Source organism: Arachis stenosperma, chromosome 1 (genome assembly GCF_014773155.1).
Source record: "Arachis stenosperma cultivar V10309 chromosome 1, arast.V10309.gnm1.PFL2, whole genome shotgun sequence".
NCBI lineage: Eukaryota > Viridiplantae > Streptophyta > Magnoliopsida > Fabales > Fabaceae > Arachis > Arachis stenosperma.
Window position 1 is genome coordinate 65,284,348 of NC_080377.1, and position 26,655 is coordinate 65,311,002.

At 36.7% G+C, this 26,655-nt stretch overlaps 1 protein-coding gene across 1 annotated transcript; it reads right to left on the reverse strand.

Moving 5' to 3' along the window:
- Positions 1-10,783: 10,783 nt before the first annotated feature.
- LOC130933385 (probable pectate lyase 18) lies at positions 10,784-13,100 on the reverse strand. Its single transcript, XM_057863020.1, has 4 exons — positions 12,928-13,100; positions 12,002-12,748; positions 11,635-11,773; positions 10,784-11,368 (listed from the first exon to the last, which is right to left on the reverse strand). The coding sequence occupies exons 1-4, from the start codon at positions 13,035-13,037 to the stop codon at positions 11,147-11,149; spliced, it is 1,218 nt and encodes a 405-aa protein (XP_057719003.1). The 5' UTR covers positions 13,038-13,100; the 3' UTR covers positions 10,784-11,146.
- Positions 13,101-26,655: the final 13,555 nt, after the last annotated feature.

Sequence of the window (26,655 nt, forward strand, 5' to 3'; positions counted from 1 at the left end):
CAATCAACAAAAGACTTTTGACAACTCAAGGGTCTCTAAATAATCAATCCAAGTTAAGAACATAAAAGTCTAATTTGAAACCCTCCCAAGCGTTTTATCAAACACTTGGAAGGCATAAAATAAAAGCATAGAAAAGCAATAAGAGAATATAAAATCTAAAATCTACAATTACAAAATCAATGATAACAAATAATAGAAGAAGAAATAAACATGAAATACCTCAAATTGCATTAAAAGAGAAATCAAATCTAACATTAGAATTCATAAACCAAAATGGCAACATAAAGTAATCAACAAGGAAAATAAATAAACTAGAATACTAGAGCAATTAAAAGTAGAAGAGAAACTAAATTGAAATAAGATAGAATTCAGAAATTAGAAAGGAATAAAACTTAGACCTAAAACCTAGAGAGAGGTAGAGGTGAGAGCCTCTCTCTCTCTAGAAAACTACATCTAAAATCTAATTTTTGAATAATGAGAAGTGAATGAATGATTCCCTCACTTTGCAACCTCTAATCTGTGTTTTTGGGCTTGAAACTGGGCCAAAAAGAGCCCAGAAATCACCCCCAACGATTTCTGATACGTACAGCACGTGGCTCCGTCATGCGTACGCGTCGTCCATGCGTACGCGTCGCTTGTCTGCCAGACTATCCATGTGTACATATCATCCACGCGTAGGTGTCACCTAACAGCAAGGCAACTATAGCAAAATGTATATCATTTCGAAGCCCCAGATGTTAGCTTTCCAACGCAATTAGAACCGTCTCATTCGAATCTCTATAGCTCAAGTTATGTCTGATTTAGTACAAAGAGGTCAGGCTTGACAGCTTTGCAATTCCTTCAGTTTCTTGTTTTCCTTCCACTTTTGCATGCTTCCTTTCCATCCTCTAAGTCATTCCTTCCCTATAAACCCTGAGAACACTTAACAGACATATCACGGCATCGAATGGTAATAAGAGAGGATTAAACATAGCAAATTTAAGGCCAAAGAAGCATGTTTTCAATCATAGCACAAAATTAGGAAGGAAAGTGTAAAACATGTTATTTCTATAAATAAGTGTGAGAATAGTGGATAAAATCCACTCAATTAAGCCTTACAAGATGTACCACAAAATACTGGTGCATCATCTTTGATAAGTGCATACATACATCAAACAATGGAAATATAGAATGAAGCAAGACAAATATCACAGTCTTAGAGAGAACAACACACACCAAAACAAAATATTGATTGATAAGATGCAACCAGTCAACTAGGTTCAGAAACTCACTAGATTTGTGTGTTCGAGCTCTAAAACTATGTTTCAAATTAAATTTTCTCAGGCAAGTTCAACAAAAATTTTAATTCAAATTAGTGAAATGCTGTAAAACAGTTTCTTGAAAAGGACTTCATCACTTCAACCAAGTAGTACATAAATGCAAGCAACTAACTATACATGCAATCTATTATGCAATGCAATAACTAACTAACAAAGAAAATTAATAATTGGTGTTGGAAAAGGAAGTAATACCCACGAAAGTCGGTCTTGACCTCTCCACACTTAAGGATTGTACCGTCCTCGGTGCATGCAAAGATGAGCAAAGGGTAGGTTAGGGTGGGTTGCTCCAACTGATTAGCTTCTTCACAAAGGATTGTGTGGAGGTACTTGTTGTTCACCCATTTAAAAGCTGTTCCTTTCCCTTCTTGGTGGTCGGCCTGAATGGGGAGGAAAGACGGAAAATTAAACCCAAAAATAAAGATATCATAGCAAATAAAATATAGCTGGGGCTAATGCCAAATAAGAGTGGGTTTCTCAACTACATGATAAATACAACATGTAAGTGAGAAAGCAATATAAGCGAATGGCATATCAATAAACACTTGATGCAAGAGTAAAGTCAAAGTACAAGTAAATGGCATGAAGAGAACACTCGGAAGCATCACGTTCAAACAAGAATTGACACAAACAAAATTAGTCATAAGCAGGAGAGAATTTGGTCTCATCCTAACTCAATGATAATAAAGCACAAAAACAAAGAATAATGAGTTAGAAAGGACTAAAGTACTAATCTTGTGTGTTTGGCAAAAATTGCAAATAATAAGTAAGAAAGAATGGGTTATGAAAGACAATATAAGTTCATATCAATGCACAAAGAATGCAAGAGTCATCAAAGAAGAAGCATTGAACTAAAAATTTCATTACCTAATCAATATCAAACAAGTCAAGACGCACCAAAATAATGCAAGAAATATTCAACAGTTGAGTAAGAAAATTCAACACCAATGGAAAAATAGAAAACTTAAGAAGGAAAGTAAGAACAAACTACAAAAATAAAGTTAAAATGCAATGAATGAAAGTATGCAAACGCAATAAGGAAAAGAGAATGAAAGAAAAGAAAGATGAGAAGGGAGGAGAAGAAAGTGAGAAAGGAAGAGGAAAGAAGAAGAAAGGAAAAGAAGAAAGAAGAAGAAAGAAGAAGAAATAAGAAGAAAGGAAAAGAAACAGTGCTGCTAAAGTCGCGCAGGCGACGAGCGCGCATGAGTCACGCGTGCGCGTGAGAACAGAAGAAGCCAGATGACGTGTGAGCATCGTCCATGCGTACGCGTGGGTGGCCTAAAATAAAAAGTGATGCGTGAGCGTCGGTCACGCGTGCGCGTGACTACTTTTCGTGCCAGACACACGATTGCTACACAGTTCCATCACAATTCTCTAGTTTTTGTACCAGAGGCAGCATTCAGGTACGACGCGTGCACGTCAGTCACGCCCACGCGTGGATAAGGTAAAATTGCTGGGTGATGCATACGCATCAGCGAGGCGTACGCGTGGGGTGGGTTGTGCGTCTAGCACCCACCCGCACAGTTTCAGCACAACTCTCTGGTTTTTGTACCAAAGAGCAGTAGCATCAATTTTTTTTTATAAAAAACTAACAAGCTTAAACACAACTTGAACTAAATAAACCTAACTAAAACTGAAAATTCAACTTATTACCAATATAAACAAAAGAGAAAATAGGAAGAATTTACCATGGTGGGGTGTCTCCCACCTAGCACTTTTAGTTAAAGTCCTTATGTTGGATATTTGGTGAGCTCCTTGTCATGGTGGCTTGTGCTTGAACTCATCTTGAAACTTCCACCAATGCTTGGACTTCCAATAAGCTCCAAGATTACCAAAAAAATTCACTAAGCCCTGATGAAGTTCTTCACAAGCTTTGAGCTCCCAATGTTGATCCTCTTGTATGTCGGGATCCCTAATCTTGTTTTTACACCCGTCTTTAAGTTGATCATCATTGTTCCAACCGGGTGGCAAGCAATCTGAATTCTCAATTTAAGCATCCAAACAACTTCTTGGACGCAAGAAATCTAGCTCTGCACCAACCTTTGCATTTCAACTTTGAGCTTTCCACCACAATGAACCATGCTTGACAACTCCAAACACTAACCATCTTCCTTTTGCTCTTAAATCCACAAAGAACTCTTAGTTGACCATCCATCTCAAGCAAACCATATTCATGTGGAAAAGTAAAGTTTAAGGATAAGAATTTTACCCACTTGAATGTTGTGTTGGATGGTAATGGCTTGGGGAGAGGTGTTTCTAATGATCTTGCAAGCTCCACTCTCTTGTGCTCTTTCTTGACTCCTTCCACCTCTTGGCAAGCTTCTTCAACTTCAACCTCTTCCTTTAGGTAGCTTTCTTCAATTTCAATTCTTTGCTCACCAACTTCTTCTATACATTCCTCATTGTTCAAGTCATGTGTTGGAGGTTGTGCTCTAGCCTCCTCAACATCGATTTCACAACACAATGAGGAAGGTTCAACAATCTCAAATAGCACATTAGTTGGTGTGGAATCATCTTCAATAATAGGATTTATTGCTTGCTCAACCTCTTCCAATCTTTTATCATCCACAATATGCTTAAGAGGTTGCACATTATCCTCTTCAACATCAAATTCATGCTCAATGGAAGAAGGTTCAACAACTTCCACAACATCATCAATAGCATCACTTGGTGTGGAAATGTTCTCAAGCTCGGAATCCACCTCTTGTGCAACTTCGCCTAGGTTTACAACCACTTCTTCTTCTTCAACAATCTCCGTATTTTTCACTTGTTGCACAACACACTCCATTTCCTTGTTCTCATGTTGAGATTCTAAAATCTCCTTCATCCTCCTCTCTTCAGTTGATTTTTCACATTCATCCGTGGAAATACTTTGCTTGTGGCATGTATCGCATGAGTCTATGGTGGCTTGAATTTTAGCAATGTTAGCCATGATAGTTTCGCCCGTCCTTTGGTCTTTCTCTTGCTCATTTTGACGGATGATTACTTGGAGCCGATCCATTGCTTCCTTGAGACGATCCGTTGGCTCTTGTTCCACTTGGCTAACATAAGTAGGATCATATTGCTCTTGGAATGATGGATATAGACACTCTTCCATGGAGGATTGTTGATGCCAAGGCATCTTAGACTAGTTTTACTAGCCTTTTTTTTATTTTTAGTAGGTTTTATACACTTTCTTGATCTATAAGCAATCAATTAGGTTAAAAGTTCATAAACACCTTGATTCATTCAAACATAGTTAATTTGATACTTTTTTCATGAGATTTATGCCATAATTACTTGTGTGCTAAGAATGATGCAATCTCTCTTGATATTAGCAAGGCTTTGATGCATGTATTGTTTGATGATAGGTGGAGAAAGGCATGGAAAGAAGTTGAAGAAAAGCCATGAAAAGAAGGAAGAGGAAGCAACATTAGTGGCCAAAGTTGGACCACCAACGTTGCCTCAAACGTTGGAAGGAAGAAAGGCAGAGCAAGTTCTGCATAATTATCTGATACCCACGTTGGAAGGAGCGTTGGTGAGCCAACGTTACCTCTAACACTAGTGATACAATGTGCTTTCTGAAAAATTAGAAAAATTATGGTGACGCGTACGCGTGCTATACGCGCACGCGTGGATAGGCCAACGTTGGAGGAAACGTTACCACTCAAACGTTGATGTCAACGTGCGCGATATGAAGTTCAAACATCAATTTTGGAAAAGCACATCGACACGCACGCGTATGCTACGCGTACGTGTGGATGAATCAATGTTGGAGGGAGCGTTGTTGGTCCAATGCTGAGGCCAACGTGCGTGAAAATGTTTCAAAATTCAATTTGGGGATTTTGATCCACGCGCACGCATAGGAGACGCGCACGCGTGGATAAGCATTCTGGCCCTAAACACGCATACGCATAGGCAGCGCAAACACGTGAACTAGTAAATTGTACCATCCACACGCACGCGTATGTCACACGTACGTGTGGACAAGAAATTGTTGGCACTCCAACGTTGAGTCAAACATTGCTCAAAATGTCCAAAATCAATTTTCCCTAAAGGATGTTTGACTCAACATTTGCCCTTGAACGTGAACTCAAACATGGGCATCAGAACTCTGCATTTCAAAACACCTCTCTTCTCAACAGCATGGGATCCAGTTGGATCAACTTCAACAAAGGCCAAAAGCCCAATTGAGATTGAAGAAAGTAGTATAAATAGCTTAGAGTTCAAGTTAGTAAGGGGGGATACAGTGAGAGTACTGAAACTCTGCCAATTTTATCTTTCTCTGCATTTTGTTCTTTCTGCAATGTACTTTTCTATTCCGTTTTCCATTCTTAGAGATATGAACAACTAAACACATTTCATTGGGTTAGGGAGCTTTGTGTAATTCAATGGATCTATATTAATTTTCATTCTTCTTCTTCTTTTTTTTCTCTTGATTTTACTAGAAAGTTTTTGTTCTTCATCCAATTGGATAGTTGTTTTGGAAAGGAAGCTATTCATAATTGGATCTCCTCTGAACCTTGGAAAAGGAATGAGGAGATCATGCTAGAATTGCTTTCTCACATTGGATTAGACTGGGGTTTCGATGAATATCGTGACATGTAATCCTACCAACACTTTGATCTATCAATATGTGTGGTATAATCAGTGATCATACTTCATCTCTTCCCATGAGCACTTAAATCAAGGAATTGGACAATTGTTCATGCTTAAAAAGATTAGATTGCCATGGAATTGGGATCTAATTATTTAAGATTTCCAAGGAGATCAATGAATGCATTGATTGAGGAAGAGATGAAAATGAATGTGATCCGGAGGATTATCACATCTCCTGACCCTAATAAGCTTTCCCACTTCTGATCTTACCCATTCTTTAATTCTGCAATTTACTTTGATGCTCAGCAACCCCATTCCCTTTTAATTTCTTGCAATTTAAGTTTCTGCACTTTAATTACTGCAATTTTCCTTCTGCCATTTAATTTCTGTCATTTACCTTCTGTTATTTACTTTTCTTGCATTTTAAGTTTTCCACCAATTTACATTCTGCAATCCCAATTTCAAATCCGATTCAGTTCAACTAGAACAATCTTCCAATTAACGTTGATCAACCAACCAATCCCTATGGGATTCGACCTCACTCAATAATGAGTTTTTACTTAACGATAATCTCGTGCACTTGCTGGTAGAAAATTTGTTGTGAGACAAGTTTTTGTGACATCAGTTGTGGTGGGAAAGAAAGTTCATCTTGCGATTGAAAAGGAGATGCATTAAAGCTTGAAGGTTGGAGGGTGCTTTGGTTGTTGGTAAAAGGTGGAGATAGACGGGATATAAGCTCTTGGAGGGTAGAGGTGAAACCGGTAAGGGTAGAGGTGAGTGTGGTTTGAAGCTCTTCTTGCTTTTGAAGAATGATGCCAAGTGTATCATCCATAGGATCTTGGTTGGAGGGAAAAGAAGGGTTGTGAAGGTAATGATGTTAGAATTGTGGTGGTTCAATGGGTGCTTGTTCACAGGACTCATATGGTGGTTAGTATGGAGAATATGGATTAGGGTCATATGAAAGTGTTTGGTAGGATGAGGCTTGTGAGTATGGTTGATGGCTATATTGAGGAGAGAGTTCATAGGCATATAGTGGTGGTTGTTGATAATCATAAGGAAGTCCACCATAGCCGTCGAATTGGTATGCATCTTGAAATAGCTCTTGCTCATAGTGCATTGGAGAGGGTTGTTGCCACGAAGGTTATCCATAAGCTTGAGGCTCCACCCACCTTTGATTGTTCCATCCTTGATGCATGTTCTCATTGAAGCTTCTATTCCCTACAACACTATGGTAACCAAACTCACAGCCAAACGGGTGATAATTTATAGTAACAAGAGAAAATAAAAATAAATACTAACAAAAACTAATGAAAATAAAGTCCTAAAACTAGCAAAAACTAACAAACACACCAAAAATCAAGAAATTCATTATTTTAACATATAACCAATAACAAGGCACACATTTGTAATTCTCCACCAACAGCACCAAAAACTTGACGGAGGAAAATTGTCGGTAAAGAATTTCTCAAAAAATTCTCGTTGCAAGTATAGTTCTAAACTAACAATTAATCCTCACTCAACGTTTGATTAGGTTGTCACAAGTATAAACCCCAATAAAAATAAATCGAAGTATTCAAACCTCGGGTCGTCTCTCGAGGAATTACAGGGAAGTGTATTTATTATTGGTTATGATGTACTTCTTTTTGGGGTTTTAGAATAAGGAATAAGAAAATATAAATTGCGAGAAAAATAAACTAACAACTAAGAAAGGTCCTAGCAAGGATTGAGAATTGGAATTTCTATCCTCGTTATCATCATCAATTGTGATGGTAAGTACAAATTGTTTTCACTTAGTTATCCTTTAACAAATGAAGGAAAGTCAAGCGAACAAAATTAACTTAAGTTTACAAGTCCTAATCAAAGACTAGATTTAGTGAGGCTCAAGCCAACTAGCAACTTTCAATCACCAATCAACAAAAGAATTTTGATAACTCAAGAGTCTCTAATTAATCAATCCAAGTCAAGAACATAAAAATCTATTTTAAAATCCAACCAAGCATTTCATCAAACACTTGGAAGGCACAAAATAAAAGCATAGAAAAGTAACAAGAAATAGTAAAATCTAAGATTAACACATGCAAGGAATCAATAACCAACAATTAAAGAAAGAAGCAATAAACATGAAATACCTCAAATTGCATTAAAAGAAAATTGGATCTAACAAGAAAAGTTCATAAACTAAATGGGAAAAATAAGGCAATCAATAAGAAAAGTAGATAACTAAAGTGCTAGAAAAAATAAAAATAGAGGAGAAACTAAATTAAAGCATGATGAAAATCTAAATTTGAGAAGAAATAAAACCAAAAGAAATCCTAAAACCTAGAGAGAGGATAGAGCCTCTCTCTCTAGAAACCTACATCTAAAACTTAAAGTGTAAATGAATGAATGAAAAGTTAATGATCAACTCCATTCCCCAGCCTCTTGTCTTCATTTTCGGACCTGAAACTGGGTCAAAAACAACCCAGAAATCGCCCCCAGTGAATTCTGTTAATTGCAGCACGTGACGCTTGTCACGCGTACGCGTCATTGAACCTTGCACCTGGCCACGCGTAGGCGTCAGCCACACGTGCACGTCATTTGGTTATGGCTTGGTCACGCGTACACGTCAGCCATGCGTACGCGTGGACACCAGCTTCTCAAAATTTCAATTTCTTGTGTTTCTTCCACTGTTGCATGCTCCCTTTCCATTCTCTAAGCCATTCCTGCCCTATAAACTTTGAAAACACTTAACAAACATATCACGGCGTCGAATGGTAATAAGAGAAGATTAAAAATTAGCAATTTTAAGGCCAAAAAAGCATGTTTTCAATCATAGCGCAAAATTAGGAAGGAGACTTAAAAACATGCAATTTACATGAATAAGTAGGAGAATAATTGACAAAATTCACTCAATTCAATCCAAAATATACCCTAAAATAGTGGTTTATCACTATAGCAGCTTCTCCTATTCTGTTGAACCCGCTTCTCCACTCTGCATACTCATTTTCTCTTGTTTTGCTTTATTTCAATCGATCACATGGAATTAATTTTTTCTGCTACAATAATCGTCAATACCTTATCTTTTATTGTTTAATTTTAACAAAGTGAATTTGTCTTTCATATTGTAAAAGATTTTAATTTTGCTAAAGTTGGTGTACTAAGGAAAAAGGTTTATGTTAGTAAAAAATATTGATTGTGTCATTCCACTACAGTTTTTAATTTATTTTTCTTTGTTTAATTTTTTAGAAGAAACAATACGAAAATCACAGAAGACACACACATTGAATAAAATCACAAAAGACTTACCGTCGGAAGGAAAGCGACGAACGGCGAAGAGGCTGACAGACGAGCTGCAATTATGGGAGGCGAAGATGCTTCTGCAGTGGCGATGAAGACCAGGCTGAAGGCGGCAATGTTCAAGCTACGATAAGGGAAGGCGATGATTCTGCCTCAGCCCTCAAATGCGGGAAGACGACAATTTTGCAATGAGACCGTGAGAGTAAGAGAGGGTGACGGTAGGAGGGGAGGAATGTGGCAGTGAGAAAAAACAAAACCAAAAAAGAACCGTTTATGACAAAAAAAATCGTTAAAGATGAACCAAATTTTGATTTGATCAATGTTATATGTTGATTATTAATCGATAAAATTAATGTATCTTTAAAAAAGGATTTTTCTTATATCTTTATGGAAGTGACGCTCTTTAAATATAGGGACTAACTTAATTATTAAATGAAAGTTCAATAACTAAATTTAATTTTATCTCACATTGAATATGACTAATATCTTAATTTTACTTAATCATAAAATTAGATTGAGAAGCAAATTTAAAAGTTAGAGAAAAAGATAAATAGGTCATTGACTTTTTGTTTTATGGACATTTAAGTCTTTAAAAATTTTGAAAATACATTTAAGTTTTTAACCTTTTTAAAATTTTGACATATCGATCTCGCATATTCACTTGGGTCTGTCAGACCCAACAGAAAAATCAAACGTGACTCCCGTTGTACTGACTTAGTTGATATGGATGCACACGTGAAAGAGTTTTTAAAATTGGACAAATTAGACTCAAGGATTGATGTGTCCAGATTTTGAAGAGATAAAAAATTTAAATGTATTTTTAAAATTTCAGATATTTAAATGTTCACATACCAAAAAGTCAAAGAGATCGATTTATTCTTTTCTCTAAAAGTTAAATAACACAACAAAACAAAAAGAATGATTCTAACTCTCTTGATGAAGCCTTTACATTAGTTAAAGAAAAATATTAGAAGATGAATATTTTTATTAATATGAATCAATATTTTAGATTAATATTTTATTTTTATATTATTAAAATTTAAAATTTAATTTAGAGTATTTAATTATAAATAATAAATTTTATTAATAAGTTAGCATTGTTCTTACATAAAATTTTCAATCAGACATCAAGCAAAGAGATTATATAAGGTTTGGATTAATTAAATCCCATCTATGGGCACTTCTTATGCAAATTAAGCACGGATAAAGTAATTAATTAAGGAAATGAAGTGGCTGTTCCAAAGTTCAAACCTTTTAGGCTTTTACTCATTGCAGAGTGCAGCTTCTGTCTTTTGTCAGCTTAGTCGTTAACAGTTGTTTCGGTTGTTCAACTTTTTCAAATCCTTGATTGGTGGACGGAAAGATTTTCTTTTTGCTTCTCGATTCGATTCCATTTATTGCACTTTTTCTTATGCCTATGCTTCTGGTCAACACTCTCTGCCCTCTCCCCTCTGCACCCATGTGTCGGTCACAGACCCACAAAAAAAGGTACTATATATTAAAAAATAACAATATTTGTGTGAACTTATTTTTTATAGTTTATTTAAATTTTATTATTCTATTATTAATTTATTATCCAATAAATTTGTTAATAGTTATGCCGAGAAAATGAATTCAACAGAGAAATTAAGCAACACTATATAATTTTGTATATATTACATATCAACTCTTCTGTACTTGTTTTCTCTTAGACCATTGACATTGACCAACATATTCGGTTCTAAGAGATTAACTGTCAGTGGTTGTACAAGTAGAGAGCAAAACATCACAAACAAAATACAAATAGTAGAAAATAATCCCCAAAAGAATGGAGGAAGAGAATCCTAGGAGACTTGAGTCCTAGCAATTAACAGAAATGACCATATAGTCTATATAAAATAAGGCCATTCATTTTTTGTTTTGTTTTTCACTTCCCTCCCTCTTTGATTAAATATTTGTTTTTTCACCCCTTTCTTAAGGTGTCATAATCATAAAAATCAGCAACGAGAACCCCTCTTACAAACGAGTGCACCTGCACCAGTTGTTATAGTGCCCACAAGAGTGGATGGTCTTGCACTCAAACTTGAAGCCCTTGCATAACTTGAAGAGGCTCCAGCACCAGATGCAGTGAAAAATGCACCATTTACCAATAAGTCCCCTTCTGACCTCCAATTCCAACCCCTCCATTCACTCTCTGGTGCATCCTCATGCTTTGTCACCTATTCCCAAATTTAAAAGTTACATTATTAAAAAAAATTACATTTTTTAAAGAACTACTTCTATGAAAATATCTTTATATAAAAATAATATTATAAAGCATTATTAATTTGACATGTTTGACTAAATATATTTTATTGAATTATTTAATAATTTAAAATATAAATTTCATGTAAAAATATTTTTATAGGAGTAACTATTTTTTTTTATATATACTTATTCTATACTATATACTAAATAAAAAAAAAACAAAGTATATATAGTATACCTCTTTGCTGAACCTGTCATTTGGTGCTACAAATCTGTTGCCTTGGCTATTGATGGTTGGGTTGGCACTTCCACCAATGGCATACATTTCCCAGTGTGTGTAGTCATTGTTCACCACATGGAAATACCCATGCCTACACCTGCACGCACAATACAATACCACTGATTTTCAAAATCTCACTACTATCTACCACCAAGGACCCCACATAGTAAAAGCTACTTTGGTTTTCAAGACTCAAAAAAAAATATATATATATTGACCAAAAGCAACAACACAGACACACAACATGCATTTATTTCTATCCTTTTCACTGCTTCCCCCACTGAATCAATTTCGTTTCTTTCCATCTAACTAAAATTAAATTTACCTTGGCATTCTCTGAACAAGGCCTTCACCGAAGTGGTTAAAAGCAATAGTAACCTGCATATTCTTGTCTTGTGTATATGTATCACTATGACCCAACAACATAACCTTATCATGGTGCGTCATGTAATTGTTAGAAATTGTAATTGCGGTGGAGCCGTGAATGGCATCAATCAAACCGTCCCTGCAGTTAGACAAGGAGCAATGATCAACCCACACGTGGCTCCCGCCAAATATGGAGACCCCATCACCGTCCGATAGAGTCCTCCACCCGTAGTGCCGTGGGGAGTCACGCACCATAGCATTCCCACCTTGCTTACAATCATGTATGTGAATACCATGTATTATAACGTTATTCACATACTGAATTGTTATGCATGGTCCACCAGCAATGTGCACGCTAGCACCTCTCCCATCTATGGTCTTGAAGGAGTTCATTATAAGTTCTTCCTTCAACTGAATCACCATGTCCCTTGCGAATATGATCCATAAGGGCTCCTCCTGAATCACTGCATAGCGAAGCGTCCCCGGCTTGGGGTTCACTGGGTTGTCATCAGCAGAATCAGTCACCACGTAGATTTTTCCGTCCCTTCCGCCAATGGCGTTCTTCCCGAAGCCGATAGCGCAGTCTGCAAGCCTCTGTCTGTTCTTCTCCCAATTCGGATCACACCTCCAACAGTCGTCGATTGGGTTACCTGTCCCGCAAGACAAGTACCCCAAGTTCCTCCTAGCAACAGACGCATTGATTTGCCTGCACCCAACATTGTAAAAAATATCAAATTTAGTCACTCAATGCAAGTATATGATAAAATATAAAATAAATTTGATAATCCATAAACATATAATAACTGATTTAGCTACTAAATTTTTGAATGGTAATAGCATTAATAACAAGGACATTGAATACATGTTAGAGTGTTTTAATTATACCTGGTCACTTCTTGAGCTACCAATTCAGGGTCTTGGACAGGGGAAGAGGAAATGAGGGCCGGGGAGAGGAGAGAGAAGAGAAAGAGAAAGAGAAGGGAAGTGGTTGTCATGTTTGGAAGTTGTTAATTAGTGTTTTTGAGAAGGGGATGAGAGAGGGAAGTGTTAAGTGTACGAAGAATGAGAGGGGGAGTAATGGGTATATAAAGGGGATTAAAGCCGGGTGGAATGGCGTGATTAAACTGAACATGTAGGTCCCATGCATGGACCAATGTGCTTCTTCCTGATTTCTCGTTTCAGCAACGTAACCAAACATTGATTCTACCACCAGGATCTAAGGAATCCAATTCAACTCTTGTGTGCACACTCACGTTTCATCTCAACCGCTCAATCTTGTATTCAAAACTTTTATTTCATCTTAGTCGTTAGCATTCTAAATAAAGACCAAAAGAAAAATAAAAGTGTGCTTGTTTAAAGTGAAAATTTCTTTAAATAAATGAATATATAGTAAATGATATTTTTGTTATCTGGTTATTTGTTTGAAAAATAGTGTGTTTTTTACCATTCAAAAAAAGAGTATTTACTTAAATAAAGGTTAACAAGAAAAATTGGTGTCGGTCTTCACCTAATTAGGTTGCATATATAACCATACTAGTATACTACTGGCGTATGCAAGATTCTACAACTTGTCTCTCTTGGTAGTTTAACATTGGTATCATGGCATGCAGTTTTCCATCACAAACACATGGTTCAAGTGAATTCTCACGCTGGAACACACTCAATTCGCTTAAATTATGGTAATGCGTGGATTACATAGAAATAAATCTACAACTACGTATGCCGTTACTACCATTGTCATGGTGAATTATGAGTCATATCTCAACAAAGCAAATATCCGCATTTAGTATTCCGTATCGTGTTTTCAACAGAATTATATACAAAATTTTCACTGGATAACAAGACTTGGATGAAATCTTACATCATCTGGTGTAATAATAAAATCCAACAAGCAAATATGTAAGAGTTCATGCCAATTGACTATGATGTTTAATTGGTTGAATAATATTCTAATATTCCATATATACTTCCCAATCTACATTATTTATCGCTAAGAACTATAAAATAATAACAAATTAAGTAGGGCAACTATCGCGTAAGAAGAGAGCAATTGATTATGGTGGTTAATTAATTAATTAATTAATTAATTGCTCTAATCAATGAGCTATAGTGAAAGTAAAACCCTCATCAACGCCGGGATCACGTAACTACGCAAAATATGGCAATTAGGTTAATTAATTAATTAATTCAGCTCAATATTGGACCGTGAAATTAAACCCCTCGATATGCCATTATTTGACACATCTTGATTTTGTTATGGACAGCAAAATCCTTATACTTTGACTTTGTTTAATTTGTTATATGTAAACCGCCGAGGGGTAGATTTAAGCAAGGGATTGACATATTTGCTAAGATGGGTCCATCTCTTTACTTTATAGCTAGCTCAACAGGCATCTTATTGGAATTTCTATAGCTTCATGTCCATATCCATGTCTCAATTGCTATCATGCAATATTGGAGAAGCCACTTCATGAAAATAAAATCACAAAGTAGGACAATGGGAATTGTAGAGGAAGAGGAATGTGAAAAATAGATAGGCCGGCTGCTATTATTGTTTTATTAGGTAAATTCAAGTTTAGGAATTTAGATAATTAAAGTTTAGGGCACTATTATTGTTTTATATAGTGCGAATTATTGTTACTTGTATATTAAAATAGGTGAAGACTTCTATCTAATTATTTTTATATAAAATTATAGTTAATAACAATAAGATGATAATAATTTAATCAAATTTATTAAATTATCTAATAATTCTCAAATATTAACTTTATGTAAATAACTGCATGAAGTTTTTACTATTAAAATATTTAACTTATGATATTGTTAGTTATTCTTTCTTCTGTTTAAGACAATTAACCGGTAGCGATATTATGTACACAATCATATATTTCTATTTGTTGATATTATTACAAAAATAATAATGCTTACATTATTCTTAATTTAAAAACAATATTATTATTATTATTATTATTATTATTATTATTATTATTATTATTATTACACACCGACACAATATATAGAGCTTTAATCAGGTATGGATAACCCCCCTATATCTATTTGGTTGTTATAGTTGTTATATATAGAAATCAGCTAATCACCTTCACCATTCATGCTTACCGTTAAGCGGTTAGGAAGATAGGGAGGTTCTCGTATAAAGGAGAACACTACTATTTAAGGTGTTTTCTATTTTAGTATAATTGTTGGAATATTATCATTTTTGTAATAAGGACACAAACTATACATTAATGAAGCATTTTCTCTCTTTGCTAGATAATAATCGCTAACTAGTTAGCTCAATCATGTATATATGGCTAGGATTTTATGGGTTTTTGTTTTGCTTGTGAGAGAGAGCAACTGAAGGTTTACGGAATTTTCCTTATATAAAATAAAAAAATTCTTATTTCAGACAAAAAAATTATTAATCCAATTTTAAATTTTGAGATCTTTTTTTTTTTGCGTCTGAAAGAATTCACCATTCTCCTCGCCAAATCTTGATGTTTTCACAAGGTTTATTGCTCGGCCGTTCCCTTGGCGAACTTCATGTATTGTATGAAGTTCGATGTCCTTCTCGGCGAACTTCGAGAAGGTTTGTCCAAATATAAAACCCGTGGTCTATCACAAGAAAAATGTTGACTAACATTGAATTTATCATCGAAAAAATAAATAAATTCTGACGGTAATTAAGTTACCGTTGGATTTACCGACAGAAGGAAACGGACGGTATAAATCTTACTGGTAAATGGTTACGTCGAATTTTTTTCGTTCGACGTTAATTATTATTGGATTCTGCAACGGATTACATACATAGAAAACTATTTGGTTACCGTCGGCTTTTTTGGACGATAATATTGGCGCCATAATATGTTCTTTCCCACACTATTATCGTCGGATTATTCCCTCAATAAATTTGACGGTAATGTCAATTATTTTTAAAAAAAATGTGGAACAATTTTTTAACTTTGATTTTCATTTAAATTTATTTTTCACACAATTAATAGTCAATTTATAAATAATAGAAACCAAATATGTAATATTAAATATCAAATGTACAAATAAATTGAAAGTCAAACAAATCAAATAAATATAATGAAACAATAAAATGAAGCCCTAATCACTAAAGATCCATGTAGTCGTCGTCACCATTCCTATGGTCTTGCTAATGCATGCGTCGTAGAAGGCGGTGATGTCTGTGTACGACAGCAGCACTGCTGCCACCAGTAGGACCGCTACCACTAGCAGCGCGAATCTGAGCCTAGTACACCTCCATTTGAGTTTCTATCCGCTGAAGCCGCTCCAGGTGCTCCCTCTACTCTAACCTGAGATCATTCATATCCGTCACGCATGTGAGGATCTCTTAATACCTCTTCCGATAATTCGTCATCTCTTGAGATTGCTTGTGAAGGCTGCAGGTGAGCTCATGCACTTACAACCTCAACTCAATGCCTTCCTTGGTGTTGACGGCTCGACTAGTGGCAGAGGCAGACGATGGCCTCAACATGGAGGTGCGGAGGCTGCTATCAAAGAACGACCCCAGCCAGTAGAAGCGGTTCTTGTACGGTGTTGAGGTGGTCTCGCGTCAAACTGCATCGGGATCGGCGACTAAAGTAATAGAGCCATCGACTTTCTCCCCACTTTGCTAAGATTACTGAGTCGCAGCCTCTAGTCTCTGCTTGTAGGACTCATGTGTAACACATGCTATTATGATTAGTACGACAGCTATACAATTATTCACAAGATCAGATGTTTACTCACATAATGATCCTGAGACCGCTAATCAGCAAATCTTTCTTTGTTCTCCTTCAAAGTGTGAGTGTACTTGAACGTCTCCGCCAATGTCGCATCGTAATCTAACGGCTTCAGCTACACATGTTGTATTGAAACAATATGATTAGGATGCCTAGTAATGATATGTCAAATAATATAACTAAGTTAATAACAAAATTAAAGAAACTACATACCAGCCTGGCCTTAGTCTTCATGAAGGACGCTGAGATGCCGATATACTTGGATGACCTGGCCGATGCCCTGTTAGCTCTATTTGTGAGACGACAATCCTTGAATTCCTCATTAGTCTCCCAGTGAACTAATAGAGCCTTCTTGATTTCCAGGTAGAGCTAGGTCGTGAGGTGGTTGTGTCCCTCACGAACATCCTCCAGCATCTATTACAGCCGCTGACCCATTTGATGGTCGTATATCTTTCTGATGAAGGCATCATGCTTAGCATCCCATATAAAGTTCAGCTGCACTAATAAAATTTAAAATTAGTTAATCAAAATAGAAGATATAAACTATTTAAGAAGGTTTGAAACTAAAGGAAAAACTAATTATCACCCACTTCTAAAACCATCACTCTCTGGTCTCATAGGGGATCTTCTTGTAGCTTGGCCATGGATGGTCGTACATCATCTTGATGATGTTGGTCATCTCCTGAGTACATACATTATTGTTTGACACAAACCTATCAAATATTCACAAACAAACTAATATGGCAATATAAATTAAAACTTCAGAAGCAAATAACCATAATATATAGAGATTTTTAAAAAAATTTCGTCATAGTTTTTATCTATAACTGGAATGCGCCACAAACTTTATCCATCAATAATTAACTTAAAAAGCACCAAATATCAACAATCAATGAACAACAGACAATAATCAAGAAGCAACATCCATAAGTCCACTAAATCCACTAAACTAGAATTAATAATCAGCCACTTTCAACAATTCAATAATCAGAAAATATAAAACACTTTTAGCAATTCAAACCTAGCTACAACCCTAAATCTATTAAAACTAGAATCAACTATAAAGAATCACTAATCATGATATATCAAACACTTTCAACAGTTCAAACCTACAATCCTAAGTCCACTAAACTAGAATCAATAGTCAGACACTTTCAACCTATAGAAAACTTAAAGTGATACTTACCTCATTCTACTATTAGGCCAAATCGCCAACCATTCGATGGGAGGTGGTGAAAGGGCATCAACTGGCTCACTTCCATGAGAGAATTCCAAGGCCACAATGTTCGTCTCTGGATGCAGCGTTGTTGACACATTGTGCTGAGTGGATGGAGGCGGCATCGTCGCCGTAGACAAAGGAACGTAGTTGGGGTTAGGGACCATGATGAACGGTTGGTCCAATAAGCCTACAACTTGTGACATCATCGAGGTAGTCGGAATAGAGGGAGAGGATCCAGAATTTCCAAGGATACAGCTAGAAACCCTCCCTCTACCACGACTACAACCAGTAGGCTGATTTGCAATACCTCTACCTGTCATCATGTCTGCATAGAGTATACCAATTAATAGAAACTTAGAACAACAAATCAACAATAAATTATAATAATACCAATGTAATTCTTATAACTAATACCATAAGATTAAGTTCAACATTTAAAATTCATTCCGAATATAGACCAAAACCAACTAAACATACAAAGTTGACATATTTAGGTTAAAAAAGACAAACTTAATTAATCTTGTACTATTAAATAAATGCCTCAATCATAAAAAATAAAGATCAAATATCATTTGACAGCCCCAGTTTCAAATCTATGATCAACACCAGCAACAAATAATTCAAAACCAGCAACAACCAAGTATAATCCAAATAATCTGACAATCAAATCTGAACAAAACTAGCCATAACACAATGAATCAACATAATTCATACAATTGCAAATAACTCCAACAACAATATTCAGCAATTCAGTTCAATAATCGAAACTATTTTCAACAATTTAAAACCCTAATAACCTAATCTAACCTATCCTAACCACCTAAAATCCACTAATAAAAAATTAAATCTAACTAAAGTATAATACTAATAACAACTAAAACCTAAACCAATAATAATTCTAACTAAAACATAATATGAATTAGCAATTTTAGCAAAAACTTGGAGTGGTGAGCAAAACGAGAGAGACAGGGGTCGAGCTAGAGTGGCCGAGAGTGAGAAGCAGAGAAGAAGGAGAGAGCTAGCTGTGGCTACACTTGGTAGGCGGTGGCAGTAGTGAGCTCAAGGGGAGGCACGGGCTGGAGCTTTGGTGGTCTCTAGGACAGCGAGGGTGGTTCGGCCAGAGGAAGAGCAAGAGGAATGGGAAGAAGAATGAAAGAGGGCAATGTCGTAGCAGCTTTGTGGTTGCCGGCGACGATAAAGAAGAAAGAACAGAGGTGGTGGAGGTGATGCTGGGTGGCTGTTGGTGAGGGCTAAGCTGTGACCAAAGGGAAAGAGAAGAATAGGAGAAGAAGAAGAAGAAGGGAGGGGTCTCGGCGGTGGGTTGACGGAGAGGGGCTGTGATGGTGGTGGTTTTGGCAGTGGAAGATGGTGGTGATAGGGAGAGTGAAAGAAATAGATGAGTGATAAACCACTATCTTATGGTTTATCTTGTGCTCAATTGAATGGTTTTTATCAAGCCATTGGCCACTTATTCATATGATTTGCATGGTTTTACATTCTCCTTTCTGATTGTGCGCTATGATTGAAAATATGCTTCTTTGGCTTTTATTTTCTTTTATTTAAATCCTCTCTTATTATCATTCGATGCCTTGATATATGTGTTAAGTGATTTCAGGGATTACAGGGCAGGAATGACTTAGAGGATGGAAAGGAAGCATGCAAAAGTGGAAGGAATACAAGAAGTTGAAGGAACTGCAAAGCTGTCAGCCTGACCCTCTCGCACTAAAACGATCATAACTTGAGTTACAAAGATCCAAACGATGCGGTTCCAATTGAGTTGGAAAGCTAATGTCCGGGGCTTCGATTTGATATATAATTTGTCATAGTGGTCATACAGATAAGCGACGCGAACGCGTGCTCTACGCGGACACGTCGCAGTGACGAAAATCAGCGTGGCAAATTTCATAACCAGCGAATCCTGAGCTATTTCCGGCCCAGTTTCAAGCCCAGAAAACACAGATTAAAGACTGCAAAGTGGAGGAATGAAGGGGATACTTCAGATCATTCAATCATTACTCACACTTTTCATATTTTAGATGTAGTTTTTAGAGAGAGTGGTTCTCTCCTCTCTCTTAGGATTAGGATTAGGATTTTTAGAACTTAGGAATATTTTTATCTCATCTTTCTATCAGGTTCAATATTGCTTTATTTTGACTTCTCTTCTACTTTGAGATACTTTAATACTTGTATTACTTATGTTGCCTATTTGGCTTATGAACCATTCATGTTAGGATTTTCTCTATTTAGTATAATTTGAGGTATTTCAGACTCATGATTGTTTTCTTTTATTTATATAAATAATTTAGATTTTTTCCCCTTTTGGCTTTGGTTAGGTAATTGGTGACTCTTGAGTTATCAAACTCACCAGTGGTTAAAATTGGCAGATTCTAATTGATCTAGATCGCTCTAAAGCTAGTCTTCCCACAGGGATTGACTAGGACTTGAGGATCAAGCTAATTAGTCCTCTTGACCTTCCCTTGTTTAATAAAGGATAACTAAGTGGGATTAAAACCCAATTCTCATCGCACCTGATAAGGATAACTAAGATAGGAATTCCGATTCTAATACCTTGCCAAGAGTTTATTTTATCATTACTATTTTATTTTTCTTATCATTTAACATACTTGTTCCTTACTTTCAAAACCCCCAATTTACAAGACTCATAACCAATAATAAGAACATACCTCCCTACAATTCCTTGAGAAGACGACCCGAGGTTTAAAAACTTCGGTTATCAATTTTATCAGGGGTTTGTTACTTGTGACAACCAAAACGTTTGTAAGAAAGGACTTTTGTTGGTTTAGAAGCTATACTTGTAACGGGAATTTATTCTGAATTCTAGATCACGCAAAAATTCTCTCTTCAAAATGGCGCCGTTGCCGGGAAATTGCAAACGTATGCCTTAATATTGGTTATTGTAAATATTTTTCAAAAAAAGTTCAGATTTTTATTTTAAAATTTTTTATCTTATCTTATCTTATTTCAAAATTAAATTTCAAATTTCAAATCTTTTTAAAAAAAATCATATCTTTTTCAAAATCTTATCTTATCTTTTTCAAAAATCTTATCTTATTCTTTTCAAAAAAAAAAAAATCATATCTTACCTTTTTTCAAAAATCATATCTTTTTTTTTAAATATTTTTTTTGTTAATTTTTGTTTTTATTTTCTCCTACTACTATGAACTCTCACCCCTCTGGCTTCAAGTTTGATTCCAATATTGTTGTTAGGAATGGAAACTATAATGAGAACGGGCATCAAGGTTGGAAGAATCAAAGATGGAAAGAGCCACAAGGATTTAATCAACCCTCATGGCAACAACCACCTCCAATGGACTATCAACAACCATTTTGTGATGCATATCAAGGCAATGGCTATGGTGAACGCTCTTTTGATTATCAACAACCACCACCATATGCCTATGAACCCCTTCCTCAACATGACTTTGGACCACCATACTCACAAGCCCCTTTCCGCCATTCACCTCCATATGACCCTAATCCTTATCCACCACACCAACCACCAAATGAACCATACCCAGAACCACCACCTCAATATTCACTATCTCCATATCCTTATAAAAAAGAATCACCTCCGTATTATGAATCTGTTTCCCAAAATAATGAACCCTCCTATCCACCCCAAGCCTCCATGGAGAATACACTTACTTCTCTCATTAGTCTCACCTCTACACTCCAAAATCTTATATCCCGCATGGACCAACCTTCCACCTCCAATGTTCAACCCTCAAGCTCCAATGCACTTCCATTTCAACCATAGAAGGATCTCCCCATCCTATCACCACCATCCATGGAAGAGCACCAACATCCATCAATCCAAGAGCAACATGATCCCACTGATACTATTGACATGGAACAAGAGAGAAGGGATCATATTCGCGAATCCATACTTCATAAGGAGCTAGAGGAGGCACTAAAGGTGAAGGTAGAAGAGACCTTTGCAGATGAAGGAATAGTTGAAGGGAGTTATCATAGAAGAGAATCCATCAAGGAGGAATACGATTTCATACTTAAACACCTGGATCAAGCGATAAATCGATTACCTTTCTGACGTTCGGACATTCAAGGAACCCCCATGGCTTCATATGCAGAATCTAATGAAGAATGTGGCATGAAGGAGACACTAGAAACTCCAGTGGACAGTAAGGAGCATGACTTTGTACTGGAACAAGTGGAGGAAGCCGGAATTATTGAAGAAGAAGAAGTGGTTGAAGAATTAGGAGATGTGGAACCTCCATGGGAAACTCAAGTCACAGAGCCCCCTTCTAAGGAGTTTGAATTTGATGTTGAGGAGGGTGTACAACCTCCAAGGCATATCATGGTTGAAGACTTTGAAGGGGACGATCAAGAGATGGATTCAATCATTAATGAATTCTTATCTACATTTGAATCCTCTCCCATTAGACTTGACATGGAGATTAAAGAAGAAGAAACACAACCTCCCATGCCCTTGGTGAACAATGAAGAAGAAATTGAATCAGAAGAAAGCCCCCAAGAGGAAGAAGTTGATATTAACAAAGCTTGCAAAGAGGTGGAAGTTGTCAGAGAAGAGCACAAGGGTTTTGTGTCGGATCGTTTTCCGCACGTCAAATTTTTGGCACCGTTGCCGGGGATTGATTAGATTGACAATGATTAAGTGAGGTGGTAGTTTAGATCAAGCACTTTTTCTTTATTTTTGACTAAACCACTAACTGTTTGAAGTTTTGCCTCTATTAACACACTAACTGTTTGAAGTTTTGTCACAATTAACTACACTCTATTCTCCAAAAATACCACTGTGTATTCCTTGTAATTGATTTATATGTCACAGGAAAAAAGAGCAGCCAAAGGGAAAGATATCATTGAAGAAGGAGTTTCTGAAAAAGAAGAACACCACAACATGAAGCCGCAACTCATTACATCAATCAAGAAAAATTGTTCTTACAGCGGAAACCCAGTGGAAGATCCTGAACATCATATATCCATTTTTCTAAAGACTTGTGGTGCTGTTAGCCCCAATGGTGTAAATCATGACACCTGTAAGCTCTTGCTATTTCCCTTCTCACTAAAGGATGAAGCTGCACAATGGTTCGAAACCTTTCCCCAGGGAAGTATTACTAGTTGGGACGATTTGGTTACCAAATTTCTGGCCAAATTCTCCTCATCCCAACAAAACATTAAGATGAAAGAGGGGATACATCCATTCACACAAGGAGAGGAAGAACCATTGTTCAAAGCATGGGAAAAATACAAGAAAGCAATTGACAAAGTGGGTTTCCAAGCGTTCTATGAAGGATTAACCCCAGAAACAAGAGGAACAGTGGATTACGTCTCAGATAACCTTCTCAAAGCAACAGCAGCTGGCCAAGGAACTGCAGAGCTCAATAACAAGAGAGCCAATAACCAACACTCATTTGAGACCCCACAGAATGCAACTTCAGACAAGGAGATGATGAATCTTGAAGGAATGAAGGCAGTCATGAATCAAAGCAAACAGCTACATCAGCAAACGCAGCAACAATTGGGGTCAATAGCTAGACAAATTGACTTTCTCCATTCTACCACAGTGAAGGCACAATTTCCACCATGGAAGCCACATTCTTATCTAGGAATGAAGGAATCTCAATATCAGGAGCAAAGGGACTTCAATTACAACAACCCCAATTGCCCAAACCTGCAAAAATTCACCATATCAACAACAATCACAACATACCACCACATCACCCATCCTTCCAAGCCCTAACACCCCACAACTGACCAATCTCACAAGATGATCAAAGGATCACCACTCTAGAAATTGTAGTAGAAAGAATGATGAAACATCAAGATATGATAAGCAAGAACCATGAGGCTTCATTCGGGAGAATTGAGAGGAAAATGGAACAACTAGCTAAGAACTTCACAGAAGTGAATGAGAAGAAGACTAAAGGAAAAGAATCACTCATCCAGGATGAACATCATAAGGCAAAGTCTCACTTAGAAGGACAAAAGGACAAGGAGAAGGAAGCACAGAATCTGAGTTGAACAAGCACAGAGGATGTCAAGCTAGTGACAATAAAAGAGCGCTTGTTGGGAGGCAACCCAACCAGAGGTAACCATCTTTTCATATCCAATTCAATAAAACTGTTAATTAGTTTTATCTAGATTGCAAGAAGCTAAGTTTGGTGTTGCACACTAAAACAATCTAAGGGGGAATGAAGAATTCTAAGTTTGGTGTTCCACCAAAATCCCATTATGACACACATTCTCACCTTATGCATAATATGGGGCTTCAAGCATAATGGATGAATTAGTTAACTCTTTTGCTGTTTTCTAGTATTCAGCCTTATTACTTTTGAGAAAAAGAATTTCACCCATGGTTAATGGAAACCTTTGGCAAGGTACTAAGTTTGGTGTTCCCACACCAAAGTAAGTTCAAAAAGCCCACAAATAAATCATGCAGACTAACCACTGTTTCTAAGTGCTTGGGGAACAAGCAGCTTCCAATGTCACTGCAGAATATCATACAAACTTTTGGAGATTTTTAGCATCATCAACCAAAGAGGAGAAAGATGAACATGAAAGTCAGCATTGATGATGATAAGAAGAAGGAAAGCAAGTGAACTGCAACAGGTTGTATTGTTAAGTGATAATTGTACATCAAATATTGCTGTAATTGAAAGTTGGATTGTATCCTTATTTGTCTTGCCTGTCTGCACAGTATGGTTTCCTTTATATACCCCTGCCTACTTGCATAGCATAATCTTTCTTTATAATTCAATCAGCAAGATGCTTGATTATTCACAACATCCTTATCTTCAAAACTTGTTTGCACTCAATTTTCAAGGATGTATCATATGAAAGTTCTTTGAAACGAAGGATTGAGGAATTAAACAATTTTGAGGTAAGCAAAAGATTAGGAGAAGTGGTGGTTCTAGTTGTATGATTATGTATTGAGGTTGCATGCTTGTGAAAACTTGCATGAGAGCTCATAGGCAGGATATGAAGTTCAAAGAAGTATTGTGGAGATTCTCAAAAATCAATTGATCCGAGAAGTAGCTAACAAAAAAAAAAGGAAAAGTAAAGAAAATTCAAAAAAAAAAGAACATGGCACAAGTTCTGAAAAAGAAGAACACCACAACATGAAGCCGCAACTCATTACATCAATCAAGAAAAATTGTTCTTACAGCGGAAACCCAGTGGAAGATCCTGAACAGCATATATCCATTTTTCTAAAGACTTGTGGTGCTGTTAGCCCCAATGGTGTAAATCATGACACCTGTAAGCTCTTGCTATTTCCCTTCTCACTAAAGGATGAAGCTGCACAATGGTTCGAAACCTTTCCCCAGGGAAGTATTACTAGTTGGGACGATTTGGTTACCAAATTTCTGGCCAAATTCTCCTCATCCCAACAAAACATTAAGATGAAAGAGGGGATACATCCATTCACACAAGGAGAGGAAGAACCATTGTTCAAAGCATGGGAAAAATACAAGAAAGCAATTGACAAAGTGGGTTTCCAAGCGTTCTATGAAGGATTAACCCCAGAAACAAGAGGAACAGTGGATTACGTCTCAGATAACCTTCTCAAAGCAACAGCAGCTGGCCAAGGAACTGCAGAGCTCAATAACAAGAGAGCCAATAACCAACACTCATTTGAGACCCCACAGAATGCAACTTCAGACAAGGAGATGATGAATCTTGAAGGAATGAAGGCAGTCATGAATCAAAGCAAACAGCTACATCAGCAAACGCAGCAACAATTGGGGTCAATAGCTAGACAAATTGACTTTCTCCATTCTACCACAGTGAAGGCACAATTTCCACCATGGAAGCCACATTCTTATCTAGGAATGAAGGAATCTCAATATCAGGAGCAAAGGGACTTCAATTACAACAACCCCAATTGCCCAAACCTGCAAAAAATTCACCATATCAACAACAATCACAACATACCACCACATCACCCATCCTTCCAAGCCCTAACACCCCACAACTGACCAATCTCACAAGATGATCAAAGGATCACCACTCTAGAAATTGTAGTAGAAAGAATGATGAAACATCAAGATATGATAAGCAAGAACCATGAGGCTTCATTCGGGAGAATTGAGAGGAAAATGGAACAACTAGCTAAGAACTTCACAGAAGTGAGTGAGAAGAAGACTAAAGGAAAAGAATCACTCATCCAGGATGAACATCATAAGGCAAAGTCTCACTTAGAAGGACAAAAGGACAAGGAGAAGGAAGCACAGAATCTGAGTTGAACAAGCACAGAGGATGTCAAGCTAGTGACAATAAAAGAGCGCTTGTTGGGAGGCAACCCAACCAGAGGTAACCATCTTTTCATATCCAATTCAATAAAACTGTTAATTAGTTTTATCTAGATTGCAAGAAGCTAAGTTTGGTGTTGCACACTAAAACAATCTAAGGGGAATGAAGAATTCTAAGTTTGGTGTTCCACCAAAATCCCATTATGACACACATTCTCACCTTATGCATAATATGGGGCTTCAAGCATAATGGATGAATTAGTTAACTCTTTTGCTGTTTTCTAGTATTCAGCCTTATACTTTTGAGAAAAAGAATTTCACCCATGGTTAATGGAAACCTTTGGCAAGGTACTAAGTTTGGTGTTCCCACACCAAAGTAAGTTCAAAAAGCCCACAAATA

Bases quoted from the DNA above. Each gene is read 5' to 3' on its own strand.
- LOC130933385 (XM_057863020.1), bottom strand. From the start codon at position 13,037: ATGACAACCACTTCCCTTCTCTTTCTCTTTCTCTTCTCTCTCCTCTCC. The intron at 12,749-12,927 runs GTATAATTAAAA...TGTTGGGTGCAG, and splicing joins GTAGCTCAAGAAGTGACCAG to GCAAATCAATGCGTCTGTTG. The intron at 11,774-12,001 runs GTAAATTTAATT...TTGTGCGTGCAG, and splicing joins CTTGTTCAGAGAATGCCAAG to GTGTAGGCATGGGTATTTCC.